The sequence below is a fragment of the Lissotriton vulgaris genome, chromosome 1_1 (genome assembly GCF_964263255.1).
Source record: "Lissotriton vulgaris chromosome 1_1, aLisVul1.2, whole genome shotgun sequence".
Lineage (NCBI taxonomy): Eukaryota > Metazoa > Chordata > Amphibia > Caudata > Salamandridae > Lissotriton > Lissotriton vulgaris.
The window spans coordinates 204,451,889-204,473,819 of record NC_141685.1 but is presented as its reverse complement, the minus strand read 5'-3'; the positions used below and the strand labels follow the sequence as shown (position 1 = coordinate 204,473,819).

Below are 21,931 nucleotides of genomic sequence, written 5' to 3'. Positions count from 1 at the left end.
CCCAACACTCTGCTTAACATGCAGAGAGATTTCATGACTCAGAGAACTGAAATGTATTGGCAACGTGTGTACGTATTATCAGCAACCATGATCCTAGTCAGCCTCACACTAAAGAATTCAACTAACTGCTAACAAATGAATCCCTCTACCTGGTTGTGGCCAGGTTTCAAGATGCAAATAACCGGTAACCTTCTTCCCCTCAAAAATCCACCACATAAGATCATCCATGGATCGATAAAGAACTCAAGATGATCCTGCTCATGCAGTAATAGCCAGGACTCAACAAGATATCAACCTTCCTATCACCAACACAAGATCACCTGTGGATCGATAAAGAACTCAAGATGATCCTGCTCATGCAGTAATAGCCAGGACTCAACATGATATCAACCTTCCTATCACCAACACAAGATCACCCATGGATCGATAAAGAACTCAAGATGATCCTGCTCATGCAGTAATAGTCAAGACTCAACAAGGGTTCAACCTTCCTATCACTAACACAAGATCACCCATGGATCGATAAAGAACTCAAGATGATCCTGCTCATGCAGTAATAGTCAAGACTCAACAAGTGTTCAACCTTCCTATCACTAACACAAGATCACCCATGGATCGATAAAGAACTCAAGATGATCCTGCTGATGCTGTAATAGCCAGGACTCAACAAGGGTTCAACCTTCCTATCACCAACACAAGATCACCTATGGATCGATAAAGAACTCAAGATGATCCTGCTCATGCAGTAATAGCCAGGACTCAACAAGGGTTCAACCTTCCTATCACCAACACAAGATCACCCATGGATCGATAAAGAACTCAAGATGATCCTGCTCATGCAGTAATACCCAGGACTCAACAAGGGTTCAACCTTCCTATCACCAACACAAGATCACCCATGGATCGATAAAGAACTCAAGATGATCCTGCTAATGCAGTAATAGCCAGGACTCAACAAGGGTTCAACCTTCCTATCACCAACACAAGATCACCTATGGATCGATAAATAACTCAAGATGATCCTGCTCATGCAGTAATAGCCAGGACTCAACAAAATATCAACCTTCCTATCACCAACACAAGATCACCCATGGATCCACAAAGAACTAAGGGTGATCCTGCTCAGGCAGTTATAGCCAGGACTCAACATGAGATCAACCATTCATTACCAGTACAAGATCACCCATGGATCAATAAAGAACTCAAGATGACCCTGCTCAGGCAGTCACAGCCAGGGTTCAATATTGAATCATCCAAGAAATGTCCTCCCCCTCTCGGTATATCAACACAAGATCACCTATGGATCACTAAAGAGCTCGGGATGATCCTACCGATGCAGTTACAGCCAGTGCTCAATATGAAATCAGCCAATTAATGTCCTTTCCCCACCCTGTACTAAATTCAATATCACCTGCAGGTGCATAAAGAACTCAGAATTACCTGCACAGGCAGTAGGGTGTCCACCTGTCCAAGAGAAGAATACCACCCATTTGTTGTTGTTTTAAGAGCCTGCAAAGGTCATTGATGTCATAATAAACAGGACTTTTAGGAAAATCAAATGTATTCATTTTTACCATCACTTTTCTGCCTTTATTAAATTATACTCCGGGATTGTGAACGCAATTCCCAAAGACATTTAAATGCACTTTCTTTTTATATTTGCTGTTTGAACTATGTACAGGTAAGGGCTAAAAATACCAGCTTTAGGTGATTTTGCTTATTTTTGACCCAGCTGGGACATTAACATACCAGTAGTGCCATAAAAAAATGAATCAGGTGGCAACCCTACCAGGGAGCCAGATTGAGTTCTTGGCACAGCACTTACTGGGGAAAGACCTTGCCCTGAACCACAACCAAACACAAGGTCACAAAGTCTCATAAAAACTCAGGACAGTCTTGTTTGCAATGACTGCTGGCTAAACATTAACACTGTTAAACCATTCACGCTGAAGGCCGCAGGGACATGAATAAACATGCTGGCGGGATGAGGCAGGCTCCAAACGAACATGTTCTTACAAGGACACTTTGTCTGCACAAGGATCAAGAACAAGGGAGCACGCTAGACCAGGGAAGGTCATGAGTACCTGCTCTAGCTGCATAACTTTGTCCTGCAGTTTAGCTTCATAGTACTCTGTCATCTCCTCCAGGGCCAGGGTCTTGCCAGTCTCCATCTCATGGAGCTGCTTCTCATAGTCTTCCTGCATCCGCTGTGACTTCACCTGCAGCTCCTGGTATTTCTCATATTCAAGCATCAACTTCTGGTTATTAGATGATTCTGGAGGAAACCGAGAAAACATGACGAGTACAGAGTAAAACTCTCTCCATAGAGTAAACAGTGTTAATGGTACCCACTTTTCTATTCATGGCCACTTCTTTTCTCCATGTAAGTTCAGTGACTGTCAGGGGTTTGATACAGTTAAAGAATGCCCATAGTAATGCATTAGTTATGTAACAGAGCTTGAGTATCTTGAGGAACTTGGTTTTGCCTAAATAGTTGTATACAGATTGAACACTGTTTGCAGCAGAGGTTACCCTTTCATCTGTGGTTGATCGTCAACATGAACTCGGCTAGCCATGAAGTGTGTGATCTAAGGTCAGTCTTGCACATGAAACAAACTTGCTTTACCTATGGGGGTTGTATGAATGATAGCAGTAAAGATGCTTTGTATTATTCTGAGCTATTTTGCACTTAGATTCATAGCTCTAATCCGTTTAAAGAGCAATGTGTACAAAAGAAGCTTGGATGAAGCCATTAGTAACGTCATCAATCATATTTTTTGAGATGCCATCAGTGACGTCATAAATGATGTCACAGCATATGCCATGAGTGATGTAACATGTGAGGTCACAGGCAGTACATGGCGGGGGTGCAAGTTATAGTTCGATCTGAAAACTATAACTGGTGTATTTCTGTAGTTTTTTTTATTTCAAAACATTAATGTTGTCACTGACTAATTCACCTAACTATAATGTTACTTTAACTTTAGTTTTTTTCAGTGAATTTCTAAGATTTTTTTAACGTAACACAATATTTTATTACCACACGTAAAGCCAACCACCTGTGGTGCATGGCCAAAGGTGGTGCACAACAAGGGATTGGCAACAGGACCATATGTATTTTTAAAGGGTTGGGGTCTACGAGCCCCACTCTTCGAGCCTTATTAGGCCCTGGGGACCCTATCCCCCAGGGCCTATTTTATGAAAGGGGAGGGGGCCATGTGGCCCCTCCTACCCAAGCCTTATTAGGCCCTGAGGAATTCATCTCCCAGGGCCTGTTTTATGAAAGGGGAGGGGGCCGTGTGGCCCCCATTCCCAAGCCTCATAAGGCCCTGAGGAACCCATCCCCCATGGCCTTTTCTTATATTTCTTTTAAAGAAAGGGGAGGGGGCCCGGTGCTGTTTTTTTTATAAAAGGCCCCCTCCCAGAGCCTTATTGGGCACTGGAGACATCATCCCCCAAGGGTACAACTTAAAAAAAAGGGGGGGGGGGGGGGGTTGTGACCCAATCCCCCAGGACCAATTCACTAAAATTAAAGGGAAGGGAGCAGAGTGGCCCCCCATTCCTGGGTCTTCATAACATAACATGTGTATTTGTAAAGGGCACGTTCACCCGGAGGTATCTTGGGGCTGAATAACAGATGTTTCTTGCTACCCAACTCAATGGTACTCATTTTATCGACCTCAGATGGATGAAAGGCTGAGTAGACCCACCGGGATTTGAACCAGTGACCATGAGGTCGAACACAGGCCCCTGCAGTGGAGGCATCCGTCCACTGAGCCACCAGACCCGGCACCCATCCCTCAGGACCACTAGTAACAATAAAGGGGAGGGGGCCCAGGGACCCCTTCCCAAGCCGTTATCAGCCCCAGGGACACCATCCCCTGAGACCCGCACAATTAAAGGTGGGCGCTCTGAAGCCCACCCAGTGCACCCACCATACACTTTTTGAGGGCCGCAAGGGGCCCCCCAGGGTCCCTGCATCCCCATCTAATGCCCTACCTCAGAGTGGGCAGGGAAACAGATCAAAAGCCGGGGGCTGCGAGAGAATTTTCAAAGCTCCCGCTGGTAAGGAGCAGACTTTGTGTTCGCTCCCGCTTGCGGAGGGGGGCAAATTAGCTCTCCTCCCCATTTTAAGCAATGTTGGGCCAGGGGCCTTATGAGGATCGCTGAAGGGAGTCTCTTATTTGCAAATTTTGGCCCCAGGAGTGGGCTCCCCGGACCCTTTAAAGGCTCAAGGAGGAGAGACTTGCCGCCCCCTCATCTTTTTTCATGATTTTGGCCCAGCGGTGAGCTCTCTGAAACCTTTAAGGGCTCGGTGTGGGGGCTATGCGGCCCCACCCCTCACCTTACGACCATGGGGGAATTTGCCCCCGCTGCCATTTTGGGAGCTTTTTTTTCTATATTGTGGGAGTCCCGCAGGATTGCAGCATTTTGTGCCTACTTTTTTGCTTTTGGTCCAAGGTGGGGGGGGTTTCTCTCTGGGTCCCCCCCTCATTGCAGCTTGGGGTTCAGGTTATCCCTACCCTGCCCCCTTATATTACTTATTTATTTTTTACTTCAAGACAAGGGGACTAAGTCCCTGAGATCTGTATTGGCTGTCAGCAACATTTTTTTGACGTTGCTGGCAGCCAATCAGAACACTTGCTCTGACTTCCATGAAAGCGAGATGGCAGGCCGGGAAATAAAGCTCCAGAGGCCAATCAGAACACTCAATTTTCAAATTGGTGCTCCCACAAGAGTCTCTCGAGCCTCTCGCTGATACAACCATCCAGATATACATTTATTTTTTAACCTTAATTTCTCAGAAACTACAGAATGAATTTACAACAAATCATAAAAAGCACAATTTGTGGACCAAGATCTAGCTTCCTCCCAAATCTGGAAGAAATTCAATTCAGCAGATTTTGCTGTAGCACTTCTTAAAGTAGTCTATGGAAAATGCATGGAGATTTTACCTTTTGGGACCGCCCCTCTTTTTACTTGGCCCGACCTAACGGATCACCCCGAAATGTTCCGTGCACAATCTAGTAAAAACGTAGCACCTTTTTGGAAAATTTCATGGAGATTCGTCAAACAGGACATAAAACGCATTTCCTATGGAACAGCTGACCTATATTTATATAGATGCATCATACGGCAATGTAGAAAACACAATAGGTCTGCAAAGTTTTGTGGTGATTTGTTAAACTGGCATAAAGTTATTAGCGAACAAGAATCTGAGGAATTCCTATCTCTGGAAATCCTAAGTATAACTCCAGAGTGGCTACCGCCGAATAAAAATATATGCGTGTGTGTATATATGTGTGTATGAAATTTCACTATATGCCACCCTACTCAATGCCACTCTAGTACACGCCACTCCACTGTATCCTATTCCACTGTATGCTACTCCACTGTATGACATGCCATGCTACGAGACTCCACTGTACACTATTACAATCTACACCACTCCACTCCGGGTTATTCCATTCTAGGCCATTCCACTGTACACCATTCCAATCTATGCCATTCCACTTTTCTGTACCCCACTCTACACTATTCCACTGTACACAACTACACTCTACGTCACTTCACTCTACACTATTCCACTCTACCCCACTCCACTCTATGCCTCTCCACTCTGTGCCTCTCCACTCTACGCCTCTCCACTCTATGCCTCTCCACTCTACGCCTCTCCACTCTATGCCTCTCCACTCTATGCCTCTCCACTCTACGACTATCCACTCCACTCCACTCTACGCCACCCCACTCCACTCTACGCCACTCCAATTTATGCCACTTCAGTTTACACTATTGCACTCTATGCAACAACACTCTATGCCACTCCTTTTACGCTATTCTACTCAATGGAACGCCACTCTACATGACTCAACTCTACACCACTCTACTATACTCTATTCCATTGTACGCTGTAAGACTGTACGCCACTCCACTCTACCTATTCCACTGTACTGTACTCAACCTACACCACCCCGAACCTTTCCATGCACATACTAGTAAAAAAGTAGCTACCCGAATCTACGATATTCTAGTGTACGCCTCTCCACTCTACCCAATTCTGCTTGATGCAACTCCACTGTAATCCGGTCAACAACACTGTACTCCACTCAACGACAGTGTCCACGCCTCCACTCTACCACACTATACTCGGCTCTATAGCACTCTGCTGGACAACCATGTACTATAGTCTATGTAAGTCAACGGCACTCTGTTTTAATCTATGTATCAATGTATTACACTTTACTCCAAAGTACACAACTCTCTCTATGTCGCTCCACTTTAGTTTACTATACTCTACTCTATGAGACACAACTTTACTCTACTCCAAGGTACTCCACTACTACCGCACTATATGCCACTCAACTGTATGCTACTTTCTGCCATTCAACGCTATGACAGTCTATGCCACTCTACCATACTCCACCGCAATCTACTGTGCTCCACACCACTCCATAGGAAAGGTCTTTATTGTGACACATACCCATTTTTTGAACCACTTAGAAAATACACTTGTTGTAAGCAGTACCAAACGCTGATGCGTCGATTACATTGCACCAGACGGCAGAATTATGCAATTGCTAGCCGCCTTTTTCTATGAATTTTGATTAATTAGGTAATTATAAATATCAATCTTGATTCAGCAATGATTTTATGCACTTTCTAAAATGGCTTAGATATTAGTTTGAATTTGAAGTGGGACTAATAAGTCCATTGTCTATGTTTTCATTGAATGTGCCGACAACCAATGGTATGTTAAGATATAAGGGGGTCATTCACAACTGGTAACTGGTAAAAGCAGGCACGGACCACATTTATGTGCAAAAGTTTGTTTGTTTATTCCATGTTAGTCAGCCATGACGCGTTTCGGTCCTTACTGGACCTTGATCACATGACAACGCTCTCTGGCTTCAACCATCATTTTATATAATTTTTAAAGTGGCAATGCTTTGTGCAAAAACAGTGTTCAACACATCGAATTCATAGACAGTGAAAACATACTTATTATTATTTTTTTTTAAATATCTTTTTATTAACTGTGGAGAAGAAAAGCGGTGTACATCGCAGCATACAATAAAAGACTTACAATCGTATCATAAGGGTGCCAAGGCAGGTACAGGAGATCATAGGACTTCAAGCCTTACAAGATACAGGATAGCATCACACATTTAATCGTGCGAGTGGGTCGTCAACCCTGGCCGTAGTGGAGGGTTTGCAGATACAGCCCCTATAGTCATTCCAACCGGACCAAATTTCCACCCATTTCTGTGGGCAGCCCCTGGCCACGTAGCCTGTCTTTTCCTGGAGCATGCACCAGTCCATGTCTGTTTTCCAGGACTCAATCCTAGGTGGCCCCACCGCCCCCCACAATCTGGCAATATTACGTTTTGCAATGGCAAACCCAAGTGTGGCCCAGGTTTTGCCTCGATGCGACAAATCAGTAGGCTCCCATATATTTAAAAGACATCTCTTCGCCTCCACCGGCAACTCCACCTCCTGCATGCACTGGTGTATTCGTTTCCAATAAACCTGTAACAGTGGACATTCCCATAGAATATGAAAAAATGTCCCTACCTCACCACAGCCTCTCCGACAAAGCCCATCAGAACTACGGCCCATGAGTTGTAGTCTTGTCCCCGAAATATAAACTCAGTGAAGTATCTTCAACTGAATCAGACGAAGCCTGGCTGATATGGCCACCTCCCTAGGAGACGCCAGAGCACTGTTCCACTCCTCCTCGTCTATTTCCAGCCCGTCCGCCTCCCACCTCCCCTTCAGGGTGTGCAGTAAATCAGGGGAGTTGTTAATAATTTTTCTGTATGTGTGGAAGATAGCGTGATCGGGCAGGTGACCATCAAGCAATCTGTCCTCCATGGGGCAGTAGGCTGGGGGTACGGTTCCTGTGGGAATGTTGGATTGGAGGGAATGACGGACCTGCAAATACCGGTAGTATTCTGTTTGGGCTAGCTCATAGGTCTGCTGGAGGGAGGCGAAAGGCACAACCCCTGCGGGGCCCCAAAGGTCTCGAATGTAGGAGATCCTGTTCAAGTCCCAGTTATGGAACCCCTTGGTTCCAAGGCGTTCGGATGCCCAAAGCGGGGTGGCCATGGTGAGAGTGTCGGTCCAACCAAGCTTTTTTTGCACCAAATGCCAGATATGCACTGAGTGTTTAGTGGGCCCAGTTAGCGGGAACCTACCTGGCCTAGAGTATAGCGCAGACTCGTAATTCCCCCCCCCCCCCGGTAAGAGCCAATGGTCCATGCCGTACCCGGGTTCGTTACCATCACAGTACGTACCCTGGTTGATGGCCACAAGGTGCGCGGCCCAATAATATTTACGGATATCGGGGAGCGCAATTCCCCCATCGAACCAGCTGAGCGTCAACTTCTGAAGGGAGATACGGGGCGTCCCGTCCCACAGAAGCTCCCTGAGGGAGGCCTCTAGTGAGGTAAAGTAGGACTGGGGTACCAAATCAGGATAGTTCTGCAAAGCATAGAGAAATCTTGGCAGCATCATCATTTTTTAAAGAGCGATGCCCTGCCCAACAGAGACAGTGGGAGTTTCCGCCATAGGGCCGAGTCTTTCTTAAACCGTTGCAAAGGTGGCAGGAGATTTCTCTCATACCGTACACTCGCCGTCTTGGAGATATACACTTCCAGGTACTTAAACCCCTCCATTACAATCTGGATCGGGCAGTCACGGGGCACCACCGGGGTCCACCATGAAGGGAGTCTAACACGGATTTTCCCCAATTTATACTGTAGCCGGAGTTTCGTCCGAAACTAGTAAATATGTCCATGGCTACAATAAGCGATTTCCAGGGGCTAGTTAGGTATAGCAGGATGTCGTCTGCGTAAAGCGAAATCCTGTCCTCCCAGCCGTCTGCCCATCTGAGCCCTTTTATAGAGAGATCTTGTCGGATCCAGGCAGCTAATGGCTCAAGGGACAGAGCAAAAAGTAACGGCGAGAGGGGACAACCCTGTTGTGTCCCTTTCTCTAAAGTGAATACCTCGGATAGCTTATTATTGACGGTAACCTGGGCCAGTGGCTCAGAATAGAGGAGGTGGACCCAGCCTATAAATTCGGGGCAAAAGCCCATTTTCCGGAGGACCGCTATCATATATGGCCACTCCAGGGTGTCAAACGCCATGGCAGCATCCAGTGACACCAGCACAGCTTCCTCCCGAATGGTGTGACAGCGCCCCAGCACGCCATCGACCCGTCGAAGATTGAGAGCAGTATTACGGTGTGGCATAAAGCCCGACTAGTCGGGGTGAACCAGTGTCGACAGGACCGGCCGGAGCCTGTTAGCGAGAACCTTAGCAAGGATCTTGGGCTCTGCATTAAGCAGAGAGATAGGCCTGTAGGAGGCACACGATGTTTTGGGTTTGCCTTCTTTTGGGATAGCCACAATGGTGGCTAATCCTTGATCCCTAGGTGGCAGTCCCTGCTCCTTGCTTTCCTCAAACATCCTCTTAAGATAGGGGCTGAGGCCATCCGCTTTGAGCTTATAAAGTTCGACCGGGAGCCCATTGGGTCTGATGGCCTTTCCAGAGCAGAGATCACAAATGACCCACCTAAACTCCTCTATAGAGAGCGGGGCCTCCAGGGTCTCTCTCTCCGCATCTGCGAGGGCAGGCATTGGGATGTCGGCCAACAAGTCCACTGAGTCCTCTTCAGGCCGGTCCGACCCTCTACTGTACACCTTTCGGTAGTGGTGCTCAAACTCTCGAACCACCTCACGGGGTTCGGTGATGACTGTACCCGTCTCGGTCAAAAGTTCCGCAACCACCTTCTGTGTCTGTTGCCTTTTGTCCAGCCATGCAATAAGCTTACTCGCCTTATCTCCCTGGTCGTACAGCCTGCCTTCTCTATCCCTAATGGTAGTTCTGGCTGCCTCCGTGGCCAATGCCTTTAACTCAGCCTGTTTAAGGTGAAGCTGGTGGGTCTTCTCCGGGTTCCCCCCCCCCGCAATCACAGCCGCCTCTAAATCATGCAGATCTCCCTCCACTTTAAGCATCTGCGCCTCCTGCTCCTTGCAACGGCTCACTATCACCGACAGAGCCTCCCCTCTCAGTACCGTTTTGAATGCCTCCCACAAAACCACCGATGAGTCCACTGTGCCTTCGTTGTTTTCAAAATAGCGGTCAATCGCTACCGTAAGGGCCGTACGCGTGTCCGGGTTACGGAGATGCCAGGCGCTAATCGGAGGCAGTCTGCTCTCTCGCTGGCCTCCTATGGTAAGGTGGATCAAAAGAGGGGAGTGGTCTGAGATACCACGCGCCAAATGCGTAGCCTCTTGAACAACCATGTAATAATGTAGCGCTGTAAGGATATAGGTGACGAGAGAAAGAACGTTGTGGACCTGAAAAGAAGGTGTATTGCCTGTTGGTGGGGTGTTTAAAGCGCCAAACGTCAGTGAGGCCAAAGGTGTCTATGAAATCGGCCAACCAGGTCTGGCTGGAAGGAAGGTCCCTGGGGGGATGTCTATCACAGTGACCCGAGACCACGGAATTACAATCTCTCCCCAAATAAATCTGACCCTCTGGAAGGAAGAGGAGCAATTTCCCCAAGTCCTGAAAGGATTGGGTCTGAAGGCCAGGTGGGATGTAGCAGGTCACGAGGCTAATCCCCCGACCCTCCCATCTACCAGAGACAGCGGCATGTCGGCACAATGGATCTGTAACAGAGTGTTCTATAACGAAGGGAAGGCCTCGACGTATCATTACACCGACCCCACGTGAGCCAGATGTAAAGCCTGCATGAATAACAAGGGAATATCCAAATCTGCCCAATGCATGGCAGGTGTTGCCAAGGAGATGGGTCTCCTGTAGGAGTACCACATCTGGCACTTGTCATTTAAAGAATTGCAACACTATAGTTCTCTTAAGTTTGCCCCCCAGCCCGTTGGCGTTCCAACTCATAATCCTAAGGCTTTTATCCCACGTCATAGTGGCTGAAGATTCGCACCACGCTCCAAGCCCTGCAAATCCTGGCACCAAATTGTAGTCTATACACTGCAAGCTTCCGCGACAACACCAAACAGTCCCGGCCCACTCCCCCCAACTCGCTCCCCCCCTCCCCAGAACACCAGAGCCACCCCCCAGACCCTAAAACCTGAAACCCACCCCCGCACCACAAAACCTAACCCCCTCCCTGCTGCCCTGTCCGTAGGTTTAGAACTACCCACATCCCCAATTAGCAGAGTGCCTTTCGCCCAGTACCCCAACCTGGAGTAGGAAAGAACTCCCTTCTCCGAAAGTCTTGTACTAAGAGAAGCGTGCGCCGGCCCAAGCTCCAGCCGCCATTCACTCCCTCCATTGAAGGTATAGCTGTGTACCACTCGAACTCCAGCACCAAAATTTACACATTGCCCAAAATTTAGTTCACAACCCAGTCAAATCAGAGCAGCGTCCCAGCCTGTCCCAAAACAGTGTGCATCACAGAGTCACGGTAACATGGGGGAGCCTCACCGATGGTATCTGCTCCGAAGAGCTACCCACTTTGTGCCGTTAAGGCATCTCAGCTCCTCCCGCCCCTTAGCTCCCCCCCCCACTGAGGAGAGTTCACTCCCATAATAAGACCCTGCGATACATTACAGTTTGTTGAGATCAATACCCGCTTGTCCGTAACTGCTACTGTCCCTTCGCCTCACGGAGCGTGTCCCATCAGGGGCTAGTCGATCTCGATCTCCAGGAGCGCTGGCTCCGCCCTCCCGCATCCGAATGGCCGGCTGCTGATCCTGGCGATGCATCCTGAGTATCTCTTCAACTGCCCTTGTCCAGTCAATTCAGATTCCGCGAGGACTCTTCGTCCAGCCAGTTTTGTACATCCGACGGAGTGGTAAAGAAAAGGGATTTGCCCCCAGCAATGACTTTGAGCTTGGCTGGGAAGAACATCATGTACTTGATACCTCTGTCACGCAGAGCTGCCTTTACACCTGTGAAGGAGCGTCTCTCTCTTTGAACCTGAAGCGTGAAGTCTGGAAAAAAACAGATTGTGGTGTTTTCATACGGTAGGTCCCCCCTCTGCCGAGCCGTCAGCAGGATGGTGTCCCGGTCTTGGTAATTTAGGATTTTTGCTATAATTGTCCTGGGCGGTGCCCCGGGTTTCGGCTTGGGGATGGGGGCACGGTGTGGCCGTTGGATCGTGAAGATGTTCGATAGGCGCTTAGGCTTCAGATGATTTAGGATCAAGTCTTCTAGAAAAAGTTCCATACTTGGCCCTTCAACTTCCTCCGGAACGCCTACCACGCGTATGTTGCTCCTCCGGGCCCGCACTTCCTGGTCCTCGAGTCTGAGGGCCATCTGACGATGCTGGTGTACTAGCTCGTTTACGCGGTGTTCCAGTACCGTCGCCGATGACTGTAGGTTCTTGATTCCGGCTTCGTTCGCCTTGGCCCTGTCTGAGGTTTTGCTGAGGTCAGCCCGAAGAAGCTTTACCTCAATGGAGACCCTATCTATTTTGGTCTCCAAGTTGGTGCCTAGGGCCTGTATAGCCGCTATGATGGAGGCCAGCGATGGTTCCTTAGGGGCGGCGGTGTCCCCGGAAGCGCACCCTACTGGGGAGGCTCCCTTTTGTACAGCGTATTTGTCCAGTTTGTTGGACTGCGTAGGCGCGGCAGTCTTAGGTCTCATGATGCCGGCTTACCCCCACGATGTGTGAGGGATTCGTAGAAGTCACAGGGCCGTATAGAGAGACACCGTAGCGTAGCAGGCACACACGTTGCGCCTGCGAGGGGCAGCACCGGCCCTTTCTCCCCTGCAGGCCATATGGGATGCCGATGGCGGGCCCGTCCCACTCCGGCCCGGCGTAGGACCACCGTCCGTTGTTTGTACAGCTGGCGCAGTAGCACCCACCCACGTGTCACTCTCACCGGGTATATGCAGGCGCTCCCGTCACTGTAGTCGATGACCCTCCACTATGCCCGGCCTGGAGTCTGTGATGTCCGCCCTATGCAAGTGTCCCAAGGGCCTTGGCTTGCTGGGCCTCAATTGTCCAGATATCAAATGCCTCCACAGTCCGCTGCCTTCTGCAGGTAGGGTGAATGCCTGCCGCTGTGTGTCAGTGCCCCGCCGTAATTAGCGCCTCCGTCCCCGGTGCTTCTCACCTTCTAATGCTGCATCTGCAGTCAGGAAATGCCACCAGCCGCCTATTCTTTAAGCAGTCCGGCCAGTCTGTCAGCGCCATGTACAGCCCCTCATATATGGCACCAGGAGCGCCTGCACTCTCGTTGAGGTCCCCTGTGCCAATCACCGCCCGCTTCACCTCTAAAAGGCCAGGAACCGGCGCCACACGCAGGCTGTTAGGCCGCACCTCCGCAGGCTTGCGCTGGCGGGCTGATCACGGGCCTCTCGCCGCAGCCTCTGAACATACTGTCATCCTCCAGGGGGGGCCCCTGTCGCACGATCTCCCCTTGCCGATTCCTCCGGCGGCCGGGTGAGGCCTACAATGTCTCACCAGCCTCTTCTCAATCAAAGCGGACGGGCAGTCCCACAAGCCGGGGCCTCCCGTAGAGTCCTGGTCCGCCTAACGATCCGGGGCAGCGTCGCTCCGCAGGCCGTCCCACACCCGAGGGCCGTATCTCGGTCACAGGGCAGAACTGCACTCTCGGCGTTAGGTTGATCGATTGCGGCAAGTGTCACCATGCTGGGGCCCAAGAGAGAGTTAAGTGGAACACGGATTTCCACTAGTGAGGGCTTGGCTTCACGGAGCTCTCGAGTTATGCGGCCATCTGCACTGGCGCCTGGCCACGCCCCCAACATACTTATTATTAATAAAAACCAATTCATGTTTTTCCTTCTGAATGTTTGTTTCTATATAAATAAATAGAAAAATATAAATATATATGAGCAGGCCTTGATAATTATATAAATATATAATTTAAGTCAATAAATAAATACCTAAACTTATAAAAAGACCAATTTGATTATAAAAACCTGCTAAAATATCCTATCAAACATTTGACAATTTAAAATCAATGTAGGATAAAAATACCATTGCTTTTTTTGTACCTTAATATAATTGCCTAAATGCAATAACGTGATTGATGAGGCTGTATGTTTATCTTGATATAATATCCCTCCTGTCTTTGATGGTCATCCTATGATTTGTGTGGGTACTGTTTTCTCCCTCAAAACCAAGTGTATAAATGGTGCTCAAAAGCAATATTTTAACCCTTAATAGGGGTTGGACCTATTGAGTGACCTAAATTTGTGTAAAAATCACAATAACATTTTTCTATTGCCACCCTATGTGTAAAAAGTGCAAGTGAAAACTAAAAAAACAGATTGTATTGGTTTCAGGTCAGGCGGCAGTCTGAGATATTTGTTTGGCATCTCTTCAAGGCTATTTCAGTTCTTAGGCAACGATTGTAGATACCTGGTTAATTATTTCAGTTGAGATGTTACTTATAAGCCGTTTGCTGAGTCTAGAGAGGGCAGAGGAGAGAACTCTTTAAATGCAAGTGTGTAGGTCTTCTGTGGTGTTAAGACCTCCCGGCATCTTGCTGTCGAGATCAATTATATATCTCGTCTCTAGTTTATGCAAGATGCCTTCCCGATCCCCTCCTCTTCTGTTTTTAGGAGCTGAGTCTATGAGGTAATATGATAAGAATTTCAAATCGCTATTGTGTTTTTCCTGAAAGTGTCTAGCGACTGGATAGGTAGGGTCTTTGTTATTTATTGCTCTAAGATGTTGCAGTATACGTTTATTGGCAGGAAGTTTGGTGTTTCCCACATATTTGAGTTTGCATGTACATTCCAGAATGTAGATAGCACAGTCTGTTTTGCAATGCAACGCTCAATATATATATATATATATATATATATATATATATATATATATATATATATATATATATATATATATATATATAAATATATATATATATATATATATATATATATGTATGTATATATATATATATATATATATATATATATATATATATGTATGTATGTATGTATGTATATATATATATATATATATATATATATATATCTTCAAGGTAAGCAGATGCAGAGTTAAGGACTGTAAACCTATACTTGCCTAAACATTCTTACCTTCAACTTATTGTGGTAGTTGACATTCTGACTACCAAATTTTAGCAGCATTTTTGTCGTCAATATTCTGATATTTTGCTTCCTCACAAAACTGTATAGGCGACTAGGAGACATCTATCTGTTCACCAATACTACTCAGTCATAGTTTCATTTGTGTCTGTATTTCATTTGTTTTGGTTAGCACAGCTCCTGCACTCAGGAGCCATTGTCAGGATTGTGTCTGCCTTAGCTAATTCCAAGTGGTCCCTCTGCTTGGTGGTGGGGGCTACCATAAATGATTGTGTGCATGTCCTACATTGTTAACTCCCCAAATTCTCACTCTCACCATCAGAGAAATGCCCTCAGTAGTTTTAAGGCATCTCAAGACATAATACTGGGAAACCAGCATTTCTGTCTCCAACAGGGCAGAAAAGGTCTTGGGCGTCGAATGACCCACAGTTTTTGATACATTAGTAGAGGGTTCTCCAGGCTCTTGAGAAAGTGAACATGGTTTGGTGTGGATTTTTCCCACCAGATTCCCTCCAGGATCTTGCTGCTTCCTCTGGAGAGGCTCCTTGGGATAGAAGAGCTTCTGCAATATCAGGATGAATTCCTCTTGTAAACCAAGGCGGTTACCAGATCTGTACCAGGAAAGAATCGCACGTAGGAAAAGCCCATTCATTGTACCAGCTCCAAACTATTGTATAGATTGAAAAAAAACTCGGTTTACCTGTCAGTCTGCTTAGGAAGAGCTTCGATAAATCTGGACTTGCGGCCCCCTAAGAGAACCCAACAAGTTATGAACCACAGCCTTCACTGGGCAAGAAAAACCTTCATTCTTTACGTGCTCTTTATTTATTGAAGGATAAATTAACTGAGAATTTGAGCTGGTCTAACATTCCCAACAAACTTTACATTCAGCTAGGTTTTCAGGACATCCAAAATAAATATGTTTGAGATAAATATGCATAGACTTCATTTTAGTGAAGGCTATTTTCATATTTGATGCTCATTGTAAAAACCCAACTGGATGTCAGAGCTTGGTGAGCCAAGCCCTACGTTTTCCCAGGAGGGAAGGTAGGACCAACAAGGATGGCGCAAACTATTCCTTCGATAGATCATCTTGGTTTTGTTATAAACATCAGTGTACCCCAATCTAGGCCTAGGTGGCTACACAACCTTTTACCTACATTTGCCCTACCTAGCACTGACCTTTTACCCAGTTATGTGCTGATTAAATGTCGATTGGTTTCCATGAAACTGGTCTAATTTATTATGCATGAGGATTCTTAGTATCATATCTTAATCCCCTGCCCAGGACGTACACTTCAGTAGGATTAACATATTCTGTATAATAACTCTGTAAAAAAGTCACTGCTGTCGTCATCCTTGGACGACGGCCCCACTGTACTTAATTGCAACCATTACATATCTAGGTAGAACCCCTGAGGGTACCTTTTTGGGTATAAAATAACCACATCTTCACTGGCTAACCAGAGAAGAAGCTTCCACGTTAAAACAAGACACTGAGGTCCAGCCACGCAGAAACTCCAGCAGCCAGTGGTCTGACATCCCTTACAGGGTGTCCAACTCGAGACAAAGACAGGGTCCTTCGTTCTCTCCCATCAGGTAATGGAGTTGGCTCTTTCCTAGGGGATTCTTGTCTCCACACCCACACACATGCTAGGTACATTTAGGTACACTTTGATATGGTTCGCATCACTGCACTAGGCTCCATTACTGTCATATATCAATACACCTATATATATGCACTGTTTTAGCACCATGCTAGAATTCTACCTTTTATTTACTCTGTTGCTGCTTGTAATCTTATAAATCATTTCTGTCTAATGATTGTCGCAGCAAACATGTATTACATTAGAATAATGCTGGTTCAATAAATGCAAATTGAAAACGACCCCATTGTTTATTCTGTGTATCCCTCCAACTACGTGAGCACAAGTGACTGAGTGAAAAGTACTGGACTGTTTCAACCATCCCTGAAGGATAAAGGGTTGTCATGTTCGATAATTGCCAGAAACTATTCGCTCCTTGGTAAGGTTAGGGGGTTTATGGTGGCACTGTGCGCTAGCTGGTCTATAGGCTAACATATCCTTTGGGGTGTCTGGAATTAATCTGGACACCAATCCCTTAGTTTATGTTGTCTAAATGCGCAGCTCCCATATAGATTAGTAGGAACTACAAAACTCTTCTGGTAGGCTCCTTCTCTGCCCTTGTGACCTTCCTCTACCCTTCTCACCACCATACACTTACCGAGATCCTGCAATTCCATCGCATGCTTTTCCATGAGATCTCCCACGTTGTCTTGGTGACTAACTTCCATCTTCTCTTTTTCTTTTTTTAAAACCTGTAAACACACAAGTATTTGAGAAAAGGCCCACACAAAGATAACAGTACAGTAAAATATGTACTACAAGTACCTTCCTGAGACTTTCTTTTGTGCATCCACCTCTTTCCTTTCTGTCAGTGCCTTTCCAAAGAGGTCTGTGTAACTAAGGTATCTGTAATAAGCATCTGAGAGTATCAGCCTGTACCACTGAGGTACAGGCTGAGTAGTGGGTACAGGTATAAGGTGTTCATGAGATCACGGTTAGTTTGGCCCCTGTAGTCCTGTACCCATATCTGGGCATCATGGCACATACTACAATAGTAGAATGCTGTTGTGTTTATCACACAGGGTTTGCAGATGACCTTACCAGTCAGCGGTCATGTGATCCTCCTCCCCTTCCCTGTATAGCTTGTTGTTGTTTCTGCTTCTATAGCCTCCAGGCTGAGAGTAGAGAACAGTTTGAAAAAAAAATACTTCAACACCTTTTCTCTGTGTACAGTGATTGAAATAAATGTAGGTGCAAAAATAAATGGTCAAAGATCGCCAACATCAATACAATTGAAGAACAGGTACAGCCCCCTCCACCCCTGTCTCAGACGCTCACAGAGAAGCAGGAATGATATGGTGGGAGTGAGCCAGATTGCATGAAAGCCATTCCTAGCTCACTGCTCTACGAGGGCATCAGGGGAAAAGGGGCATATTCCATTCTCTTCCTTGGAACAGCGAGGGTAGCTCGAGGTTGCATTGCACTGCACAGATCTTCTCTCCGCTCCCCTGCCACTGTAAGTCCCCTACGCTAACGGTTCTCTATTCTTGCCTTCTTGCCTCATGATGCGTTGTGTTTGCCCTTTGCTTTGATACGGGTAATTCAGTGACTCTGCTTCTGTTATCTTGCTGTTTCCCTGTGAAATTCAGCCTGTTTTGCCTTCTGTTAATTCAGTAATTGTGTCCTTGTGTCTGCCATGATTACGCTGTCCTTATTTTTGTCCTGCTCCACTGTGTAATTCAGCCTTTCTGCTGCTATTGTTTGTTTTTCTCACTGTTCACTACACCATTGGAGGAGCCTGCCCACCTCGCCGCTGCTCCTTCCTGCCTGGGCGCTCTCCCGCTTCCCACCACCCAGTGCCCTGTTTCCCTCCCAAGACCTACTTAATGGAGTTCGCAGTGCATCCGCATCAAAGGTATGTCAAAGGCAAGCCCATCTGTGCCCGTCCGCGTCTGGACCGCGCCCAGCGCCTGAAACCCTGGTTCTCCCACCCTGCGCAACAACACCACTGCAGACCTCTGAACCCTGGATTCCCGAGGCATGGATAATTGCTGCTGCAGATCTTCACACACCGTCAGAGGACCGTTCTCCTGCCTGCACTGTCACTTCACTTGCTACATTGAAACAACCAACAACGTGGGAGACGCTGCAAACATGACTGCACTCACCAAATCGACCGAAACCGCCATGGGACAACTCCAGTACATTCTACTCAAAACATGATCCCTTGGCAAAATGCCACCGAGACCGGGGACACGATCTCATCCCTCACCCTGGACATCATCTTCCTCAAAGAGACCTGGCTGAACCCAGTTTCCACACCGTACATCGCCATCACCACCCCTGAAGGATAGAAGATCACACACCAGGACAGAACCAACAAACACAGATGGGGAATTGCCATAATCTACAAGGACACCATCCGCTGCATTGCCTCCTTAGACAAATCGACCCCGATATTGGAGCATCTCAACTTCCAACTCAAAAAAGACTGAAAAGGCACCATCAGAGGAACCCTTGCCTACAGACCGCCAGGACCATGTCCCTGCGCCTGCACCGCAATCCATGACGTCATCACCACTAAACACTACATCTTCCTAGGGATCTTAATTTACACTTCAACAACCCCAGTGACACCAAAACAACTAACTCCTGGAAATCATGAGCAACATCGGCCTCAAGCAACTTGCCACCGACCTTACCCACATTGCAGGACACATGCTCAACACCATTTTTACCACCACGTCTCACAGCTCAGCTGGACCAACCACCACATCTTTCACTTCACCATCTCAAGACCTACCAACACTAGCACCATGCCGCCCAGCTCCACATGCAAAAACTGGAGAAAGATATCGGAAGACCAGTGGAACAATGCCCTCAACTCCCACAGGAGCCTATACCACCTTCAAGACAGCACTCAACCAATAACACCGCCTCTTGAAAGAAACAAATGAGAACACGCTAACAGACCACATAGAAGCTAGCACAAATCACAGCGAGAAGCTCTTTACCCTCTTGAAGACGTTCTCCAAACCCACAGCTGCTGAGAACTACATCATCCCCTCCGGAGAACTGTGTGACACCCTGGTGGGCTCCTTCCACAAAAAGATCTCAGTCATCTATAAAAACGTTGAAACACAATCCTCTGATGCCGACAGGATCACCCTGCTCACACCCACGATCACAAACCCCAAACACCTGTGCACCCATTGGGACCCTCTCACAACTCAAGCCAAAATATCCGTCATGAACTCTGTACAATCAGTAGCACTCAGGCAGCCCAGTCTCCACCACATCTGACACCTCGGGAGCAGGATGATTGGCAACAAGCTCAAAAAAGTCCTGAACACCTCCATCACCTCTGCCTCCTTCCCAGAGGACTGGAAACATGTTGAAGTAAGGCCTCTCCTGAAGAGACGATCCGCTGACCCAGCAGAACCAAAGAACTACTGGCTCATCTCTCTGCTCCCTATTCTAGTAAAAGTTCTCGAGACGGCAATCAACCAGCAACTCACCAAACACATGGAACACAAGAACCTCCTGGACCCCTCTCAATCCAGATTGTGAGCTAACCACAGCATCTGATCATAGCCAGTAACATCAGGGCCCTCTTGGACCACAGCGAAACTGCAGCCCTCATCCTCTTGTCAGCGGCCTTCAACTCCATCTCCCAAGAGACTCAATCACATTGGAATCCAGAGAGACACCCTCAGATGGATTGCTACATAGCTCACCAGAAAATCTGTCTCCCACGTTCACCTCAGAACCCAAGAGAACCATCTGAAGCGTACTCCAAGGATCGTCCCTCAGACCACCCGCTACAACACGTACATGATCCCCTTGGCCAACACCATCAGATCTCACGGACTCAACATCATCTTCTACACTGACGACAACCTGCTCATCCTATTGCTGTCGAAAGACCGCTCCACCACCACAGCCAACTTCCACAGATATATGAGGAATGTCACTTACTGGATGAAGGACAACTGTCTCATGCTCAGTAGGGACAAGACGGAAGTCTTCATTTTTGGGAACAAAATCTCACCATGGAACGATGTGTGGTGGCCTGCCAAACTCGGCCCATCCCCCGCCCAACAGACCACACCTGCAACTTCAGCATCATCTTAGACAGCAAAATATCCACAAAGTAACAGGTAAACTCAGACTCATCCACCTGCTCCCACACCCTATGCATGCTCCGCAAGTTCTTCAGACTCACCCTCGACCTCCCCAGACGGACCCACATCACACCCCACCTCAAGATTCTACACTGGCTACTGATCCAGAAGAGATGCCAGTTCAAAATGCTGATCCATGCATACAAAGCCCTGCAAAATGTAGAACCAGCATACATCAACAAATGCATGACCTTCCAACAACCAACCAGACACCTACGATCTGCCTCCCTCTCCCTCACAGACACCCCTCGGCTCCGCTGAAGCAAATGTGGAGGATGCTCCTTCTCACACCTGGTGGCCAAACATGGAAAAACCTTCCCCTGCACCTCAGGACTACTGCATCACTTCGGCATCATAAAAGGACCCAAGACCTGGCTGTTCAAATGAGCTGATCACCATGGAGCAGTTAGCGACCTCAGTGCTTCAAAACCCTTACGTGTGAGTTGCTGCACTTTACAAATCCCTGATTTATTGATAGGCTTCCTCCGCTCCTGAAGGGAGAACTGCTTGGATTATACATCTCAAAATGCATAAATCAATTATGAACAACCCGTTGGAATGCTTATGTGCCCAAAACACTTCTTCACAACTGGTAAGAAATGTGGCAAAATGCATCACTGATATTTACCTGGACACTGAGTCTCTTGAGTGGAAATGTCCATAATTCAGGGGATGATCAGAAGTGCAGGGCAGACATCCAAGTGAAGACTGGAGAGCTTGTTGCTCTACTCTTTATCCACCATCCCACATAAGACATTTTGATCTGTAAGGATCAGTAGTGGTACTGCTGGTCAAGAAAGAGCCACCACTACCAGAAGTAAATAAATAACAGGGTCGCTGAATAAGCAGAGAAGGATTGGAGGTGGCTTTGGTGCTGCTACCTCAAATGCATGCAAACATTGAGCTTAAATATGGCTAGGGCTTTCTGGTGCTGTAGCACTCAGTCTGTTAGCTATTTTAGGGTGATCCACTGATATGAAATGCTCTGTTGGCTTGCAGTTTTCATTAATGAGACATTGTTGGAATAGTGATTTGGTGGGCCCATAAGAAGGGTGGTCACGGTTTGGAACGGCAATGTCTAGTGTGCCAG

The 21,931-nt window shown here is 47.3% G+C and overlaps 1 protein-coding gene across 1 annotated transcript in view; it reads right to left on the bottom strand.

Moving 5' to 3' along the window:
* CFAP57 (cilia and flagella associated protein 57) overlaps nucleotides 1–21,931 on the bottom strand; it is a 378,308-nt gene that overhangs the window by 87,376 nt on the left and 269,001 nt on the right. Inside the window, exons 14-15 of the mRNA XM_086952180.1 lie at nucleotides 17,316–17,409; nucleotides 2,085–2,275 (exon numbers count right to left, since the gene is read on the bottom strand). Coding sequence (XP_086808306.1) covers nucleotides 2,085–2,275; nucleotides 17,316–17,409 — 285 coding nt within the window. The remainder of the gene's footprint in view (nucleotides 1–2,084; nucleotides 2,276–17,315; nucleotides 17,410–21,931) is intronic.